This window comes from Pagrus pagrus (genome assembly GCF_965226575.1).
Source record: "Pagrus pagrus genome assembly, chromosome: 22".
Taxonomy (NCBI): Eukaryota; Metazoa; Chordata; class Actinopteri; order Spariformes; family Sparidae; genus Pagrus; species Pagrus pagrus.
In genome coordinates, this window is record NC_140204.1 from 932,873 (window position 1) to 940,850 (window position 7,978).

A 7,978-nucleotide genomic window follows, 5' to 3' on the forward strand; every position below is an offset into this window, starting at 1 on the left:
TGGTCAGGGTGACTGAGGCTGACTCTCTGCTGGATCCTACAAACCTCTCCACCTCTCCCATCCCTCCGTCTCTCCTCTCGTATCCTCTTTTCTCTCATCGGTCCAAACTTTACAGGATTTAAAGGAGACAGGTGTGTGTGTGTGTGTGTGTGTGTGTGTGTAGGGAGGGGATACACCCGTTTCCATGGCGATGAGTCTGATGGGCTGTCGGTGAATCTAGGCCACGTAACCAAGGGCGACAGATTATCATCTGACAGGTGAGTAAGGAGATAACGGAGGGGAATTATTATACAACGTACATTTCAAATAAATCAATAAAGATGTGAACGTTCGTCGATGTCAGCAGAATGAACTAGCGCTGCTCCTGTCAGTGTGTCTCTGTCTGATGTTCGTGGATCAATATTTTTATTAATATGTTTATTATATTTTACAGCTGTGGATGTTTAAAGTTGAGCTCATTTAACTTCTTTATCAACTGTTGGCTGGTTCGATCTACAGCCGAGCATCAGACTCAGTCCTGCGTCCCGTCGCACTTTATCTCCAGTGTTTTTATACTGACATGACTTTTTAAAAATGCTAACCTGCTAGCCATATTTTTTTATGCTAGCAATTTTTAAATGCTAACCTTTTTTAATGCTTATGTTACTTTTTATGCTAAGTTTACTTTTAAAAAGGCTAACGAAACTTATTTAATGCTAACATTACTTTATTAAATGCTAACCATATGTTTTAAGTGCTAATGCTACTTTTATATGCAAACATGGCTTTACAAAATGTTAACCAATCTCTTTAATGCTAACGTTACCTTTACTTGAAGCATAGCTGCCAGCTATGCTTCAAGTAAAGGTAACGTTAGCATGAGAACGTAACGTAACGTAACGTAACGTAACGTAACCTGGCGTAACCCAGGTCTCCAGGAGCCCCGAGATCTTATGCTGAGAAGCGTCTCCTGAGGCATCGAGGACTTGTCCACAAACCGCCATCGGATCTGATCCGATCAGTAACGTGTTGTTCTCTCTTCCTCTTCATTTCCTGTCATCTCTCTGAACAGGAAGTCAGAAGAAACATTACCTCCATGGCCAAAGTAGCTCCTTCAGTCCCCTCCCCCATCTCCAGGTTAACTCCGCCCACCATCGTTCTACAAGACATGGAGGAGGAGTCAGATGAAGACAGGTGAGTTAAAATGGGTACCTGAAGAGGTTCTGGGATTCTTCATGAGGTTTAACAGAAGTTCACATGGTACGTGAAGCAGTTCTGTGGAGTTTTGAAGGCCTAGATGGGTCCTTGAAAAGGTAACAAGGTCCTTTAAAGGCTCTAGGGGTCCATGAGGAGGTTCTGTGGATTTTAAAGGATCCAGGGCTGCTAGCGGTAGTTTGATGCATCCTTGAAGAGGTTGTAGGAGGTCTTAAGGCCCCTTGAAGGTGTTTTAAGTGTCCATCAGCAGGTTTAATGGGTCCAGGGAGCTCTGAGGTAGTTTGATACATCTTTCAAGAGGTGCTGTGGGCTTCATATGGTTTTTCCAGTAAATGCGGACGTTTAAAGAATTTTTGAGGCAGTTCTGTGGATTCTAGAGATCCTTTTAAGGATCTGAGGCTCCTTGAGGAAAATTATATGGGTCCTTGAAAAGGTTTCTAGGGGTCAATAAAGGATCTGAGATCTGATGGGTCCAAAACATGTTTTGTGGATTCTAGGGACCCTTTAAATGACCCAGGGTTCTTCGAGTTAATTACATTTATCCTTGAAGAAGTTTAAGGGGTTCATGAGGCAGGTCTGTGGACTGTGGGGGTCTTTATCTGATCGAGGGCTTCTCGAAGAGAGTATTGAAGAGCTTCCAGTCATTGAATAGGTCCTTGAGGAGGTCCTTGAGGTGAACTGGAGGTTTAAATGTAGTCAACAGTAAACATGTCGTCTGGTTGTGTTGTTTGTTTCAGAGCGGCTCAGAGAGGACGACCTGGAGTTCTGTTCAACGTCAACAACAGCAACAACAACGACGACGAGTGAGACACACACACACACACACACTCAGCTGCAACACAAACAGATACACACTGCTGGTTGTTTGTGTGATGCGTTTCCTGTTGTCTTCCAGAGACGAAAAGAAGAAGAAGAAGAAAGAAAAGAAGGAGAAGAAGGAGAGAAAAGAGAAGAAGGAGTGAGCGAGATCCTGATCTTTAAATCAAACAGTTCAGCTGAATTCAGTTTGCCTTCATCTGTCTGTCTTCTTCTCTCCCAGGAAGGAGAAGCAGGAGAAGAAGGAGAGGAAGGAGAAAAAACAGAAGGAGAAGGAGGAGAAGGAGAAAGAGAAGGAGAAGGAGAAGGAGAAGGCCAAAGATAAACCGTACGTTTGGTTTATTGGGACTCTGATGTGTTTTAAATCATTTGGCTTCATGTGATTGATTCATTGATTTATTATCATGTGTTCAGTCCGAAGGAGATCACAGCGATCGATCCGGCAGGTAACACCTACTACTACTGGCTGGCCATCATCACCATCCCCGTCATGTACAACTGGACCTTCATCATAGCCAGGTAACAGTTCTGGTCCCCACAATGTGAGGAAGCTGTCAGGTTGGATCCAAACAATACTGGGTTTGTGTCCCAACTATGTCCTCAGGTAACCAGGATTCAGTCCCCCAATGTTCTGCTACATCTGTGTCCCCACAATGTCTATAAACAAGCAGCTTGTCCCCACAATGTCAGTAAACTGTCAGGTTTTGTGTCCGTACTGTGTCCGTTGGCTATCGAGTACCAGTGTGTCTCCAACATGTCAGTAAGCTTTCTAGTTTAGGCTAACAGGTTCTGGATCCCAAAAACGCTACTGTGAGTAAGCTAGCAGGGTGTCGGTCCCAAACATGTCATCGGGCAACCAGGTGTCAGTCCCCTAATGATTGTATGTTTGCTACCAGTGTGTCCCCATGTACTTTGTCCCTACTATGTCAGTGAGCTACCAGGCTCTGGGTTTATGTCCTTTCCATGTCTGTGAGGAACCAGGATTTGGGCCTCAAACTCTCATTGATCTACCAGTCTGTGACACTCAGTGTTTTGGATCCCAACGAAGCTCGATGTGGGCTCCATCCACGTCAGCTTTATTATCCGGGTTCTGCTTCAGTAACACACGCTGTGCTCCATGAATTGTGTGTTTGTGTTTCAGGGCGTGTTTCGAGGAGCTGCAGTCCGACTACCTGTACTACTGGTTCTTCATAGACTTAACCTCGGACCTCGTCTACATTGCTGACATGGTCTTCAGAACAAGGACCGGTCAGAAAACACACACACACACACACACACACACACACACACACACACACACACACACACCCCAACAGCCTGTTTAAAGCCTGGTCTGCTTCCCCTAGTGGGCACGTAGAGTTACTGCAACATGGCCCTCAAATTATCGACCACAAGAGAGAGTTCAGAGGGTGAGGCTAGCACGGCTAACATTAGCAATACCTTCTGAGTGGTGCGATGCAGTGTGTGTCCTCCAGCTGAAGGGGCCTTGAGAAGGTTTCATGAACACACTGATGCATTAACAGCAACACACACGTATAAATTACCACACATGAAAACGTGTGTGTGTGTTCTCAGGCTACCTGGAGCAGGGTCTACTTGTGAATGATGAGCAGAAGCTGCGTGAGCGCTACAAGAACAGCTTCCAGTACAAACTGGACCTGATCTCCATGATCCCCACTGACCTGCTGTTCTTCGTCTTCGGCCTCAAGTACCCCGAGATCCGCCTCAACAAGCTCTTCAGGTTCAACAGGTAGACGAGATCCACATTGCGCTGAAGTACTGACTCATCGGTGCCATCAGGACGAGTTCTCAGCTCCTTTCTAATACTTTCAGGAAAAGCCTGCGACAGTCACATAAACAAACTTCTGTCTGTTTCAGGATGCTGGAGTTCTTCCAGAGGACGGAGACCAGGACCAACTACCCCAACGCCCTCCGTATCTCCAACCTCGTCATGTACATCGTCATCATCATCCACTGGAACGCCTGCCTCTACTACTCCTTCTCCAAGGCCATCGGTGGGTCTGAATCCTGACTCTGGTTGTTTTGTCGGTGGTTTCTGTATAAAAGCCTCTGACAGCTGGTTCTGTCTCGTCACTGCAGGTTTCGGTGCTGACAGGTTTGTGTATCCCAGCCCGGTGGATCCAGAGTTTGGTCGTCTGGTGAGGAAGTACGCCTACAGTATGTACTGGTCCACGCTGACCCTCACCACCATCGGAGAAACACCGCCCCCTGTGGAGAACTCTGAGTACCTCTTTGTTGTCACTGACTTCCTGGTGGGTGTGGCTTAAGGATTTGAAGCTAGAACATCCTGTTGTGAACTTTATGAACATTTACATTGAAGTTAAGGATGAACTTTATCTACACGACTCTTTCATGCTCTGTCCTCCTCCAGGTGGGCGTGTTGATCTTTGCCACAATCGTCGGTAACGTCGGTTCGATGATCACCAACATGAACGCTGCCAGAGCCGACTTCCAGGCTCGCATCGACGCCATCAAACAGTACATGAGCTTCCGAAAGGTTCGTTACTTACTAAGTGTTTCTGTCCATATAGTGAGGAAAGACGTTTCAAGACACAATAAAACAACGTGTCTTTGTAGTCAGTCGGTCGGTCGGTCGGTCGGATTACCGAACTACTGAGCAGATAGAACCCATTCACTTTTGGTCCAGATCTGGATGAAGGAATGGATCCAGAAATGTTGTTTTTTGCAGTCCTAACATTGGTCTAATAGGACTGCTAATGTAAGCTGCATGGCTAAGTAGCTGGCTAACTGTCCAACAGCAGCTGAACTCTGTAAACCACCTTGGTACTGGATTCCTGCTGTCAAACTGGCCTCAGTTGTTCTCAGGAGTTTTTGTCAATGTGTAATCCCTGTACTATAAATGAGACAAAAATAGACTAGAATAGATTTTAGAAAATTAAATACTAAACGTCGGCACAGTGCTGATCATCAGCAGCAGCTGTGGTCAGTCCCAACATTTCACTGCAGCTTTCCAAAGTAAAACCGACCTTTAACCCCTCCTCCACCTTCCTGCCCCCTCCAGGTGACGAAGGACCTGGAGAAGCGAGTCATCAAGTGGTTTGACTTCCTGTGGACCAATAAGAAAGCAGTGGACGAGAGGGAGGTGCTGAAGTACCTGCCTGACAAGCTGAGAGCTGAGATCGCCATCAACGTCCACCTGGACACACTCAAGAAGGTCAGCACACACCGAACAGACAAAACAAATGAAATCATGAGCATCAGCGAATGAGGAGACAGCAGGTTTCTTCTTCTGTGGTGTCATGCAGGTTCGTATCTTTGCGGACTGCGAGGCGGGCCTGTTGGTGGAGCTGGTGCTGAAGCTGCAGCCGCAGGTCTACAGTCCAGGAGACTACATCTGTAAGAAGGGCGACATCGGCCGAGAGATGTACATCATCAAGGAGGGAAAACTTGCTGTCGTCTCCGACGACGGTCTCAAACAGTTTGTTGTCCTGAGTGATGGAAGCTACTTCGGCGAGATCAGCATCCTGGCTATTAAAGGTAAACTGATGTTGGTTCTTATATTATTTACGCAGGCGTTCTTTATTTAGTATTCTGGTTTGTCTGAGATCTGGACTCTGTGACGGCGTCTCACTCCTGAATGAACCTTTCTTAATTAAGTTGTTTTCCATGTTAGTGGCGGGGTGTGTTTTCTCCTGAAAACATCCGACTTGTGAAACACGGGCTGCTTTTATTTTGAAGCACTGACAGGAAATGCTGTGTATTTGTCACGAGGTTAGATCTGACGGCGATCGTGCATCCAGAAACTAAAATATGAGGTCGAGACTCGATCAACAGTCAAATGTTCCTGACTGGTCGTTTACTTTCAGCACGAGATGATTCAAATATTGTCTGAGATTAAATCTAAATCAGAACATGAGGTGGTTCTGGTTCTGGTTCTCTAACAGTCCATGTTGTTCTTCAGGCAGTAAGGCAGGAAACAGGAGGACGGCCAACATCAGGAGCATCGGCTACTCCGACCTCTTCTGTCTTTCCAAAGACGACCTGATGGAGGCGCTGACAGAGTATCCTGATGCTAAAGCTTTGCTGGAGGAGAAGGGACGTCAGATTCTGATGAAGGACGGACTGCTGGACCTGGAGGTACAGTCACATGATCTGATGACAGAAACAAACAGCAGAGATGATCTGAGAAGCGTAAAGTAACAGCTGGTGTCGTCCTCTAGGTGGCGGCGCAGGGGCCCGACCCCAAAGAGATCGAGGAGAAGGTGGAGCGGATGACGAGCACGCTGGACGTCCTGCAGACACGTTACGCTCGGCTGCTGGCCGAACACGAAGCCACGCACAGCAAACTGAAACACCGAGTCAACAGGCTGGAGAGGAAGCTGGTGCCACCGCCACGAGCCGACCAGCCGGGCGACGTCGCCCCCGCTCCGACACCTGAGACCTAGACAACCAAAGAAGAAGAAGAGAAGAAGTAAAACGACGAGCAGCAGGAGGGAGAGGACTGGGCCAAGAAATCTGGTTTACAAAATTCAGCTTTACGATGCGTTTAAAATGTTGTTTCTTAAAGTCCGATTAATTTTTACGTCCAGACGTGTAGAAGAAGAAAACAATCAGCTTTAAAGGGACAGTTCACTCAGATCCAGTCATCATCAGCATGAGGGAGGAGATAATGTCTGTTTACTGTTCCTTAAGTTCAGCCAATCAAATTACAATAAAATGAACCAGCATCACGTTTCTTCAGTCGCTGGATGTGGAGAGTTAATCTGAAGGTAATGAGCTCGTTTCATTCTCTGATGATTTATTACAGTCGCACTCACTTTCCCTCCAAAGTCATTCAAATACTGCAAACTTACAACCTGAAGTGACTCGAAGGACCAGCGGAGACGAGAGGAGCTTCAGGACGATCCAGAAGAAGAGAGAGAAAACGTTCTTTATGTTTCTAGTAAATATTTCACGTGTAAACTTTGTAATTATAATGTATAATATATTAAATGATAAGCATCATGTCTGTTCCTCTACGTCACAGTTCAGCATGTTTGTCTGAGTGATGAAGGCCGAGAACACGCGACATGAAAACGTATCCGAGCGAGCTGAAGAATATAAATCTCAGACTGACTTCAATCAGACAGACTCGCTGAGCTCGACTAGAACCAGCTTCACTCCGTAGATCAGCTGCTGTAGATCAGCTGCTGTAGATCAGTAGAGGTCAAAGGTCAGCAGGAAACTCTGCGCGCACGTCTGTAGTTTGTTTGTTTGTCTGTAAGGAAGATCTTTGCCTTTCCTGTATGTTTCTGTCAGGGCTCCTGCAGCCAATCACATCTCTGCTTTCTGTGAATAGTCGATAAACTGCTTGACAAAATAATAAATTCTGACCTGAATGAATTCTTGAAGCTCTGCGCTGAAATAAAGACATTTTATAAGAAAACACACAACTGTCTCTTTAACTTTCACACAGCTGAGCTCTCATACAGCCGCGTACATGTACACAGTGCAGGTACTAGTACTGTTATTACCACCGCTAACACCACCGTGTGGCTACCACTGAGGTACAAGTACTCAGGAGTCAAACTCCAGTAAAAGTAAAGAGATGGTGTTAAAATATTACTGTGGTAAAAGTGAAGGTCACTCGTATGAAGAGTACTCGAGTAAAAGTATCTTATATTAAATGTACTTAATTATCAAAAGTAAAAGTACAAGTAACTTACACATGTATTAACATGTATGTACTGTCTACTATGAGCTATAATCTGAATTATCTGATTAATAAAAATGTAACATATTTGTTTTTGACATGTAATCTGTAAAGTAACTAGTAACTAAAGTTATATAATAAATCTAGTGGAGTAAAAATATCTGCAGCGTATATATAAGTAAAGTTACAGTACTTGAGTAAATGTACTTTGTTCCATCACAGTTGACCACTACTCTTACTTACTCTTTATCATATTTAGTATCATTTCTTTATCTTTAAATAATCAAGTTAGAA

The 7,978-nt window shown here is 45.2% G+C and overlaps 1 protein-coding gene across 1 annotated transcript; it reads left to right on the plus strand.

Annotated features, from left to right (window-relative positions):
- Nucleotides 1-1,054: 1,054 nt before the first annotated feature.
- Nucleotides 1,055-7,390, plus strand: cnga1b (cyclic nucleotide gated channel subunit alpha 1b). Its single transcript, XM_084344754.1, is given in 15 exon segments — nt 1,055-1,173; nt 1,932-1,997; nt 2,090-2,152; nt 2,234-2,338; nt 2,425-2,529; nt 3,152-3,258; nt 3,586-3,760; nt 3,889-4,025; nt 4,111-4,283; nt 4,403-4,528; nt 5,054-5,206; nt 5,298-5,529; nt 5,954-6,129; nt 6,213-6,434; nt 6,438-7,390. Coding segments are annotated over 15 exon segments (1,968 nt in total). The 5' UTR covers nt 1,055-1,075; the 3' UTR covers nt 6,468-7,390.
- The last annotated feature ends 588 nt before the right edge of the window (nt 7,391-7,978 follow it).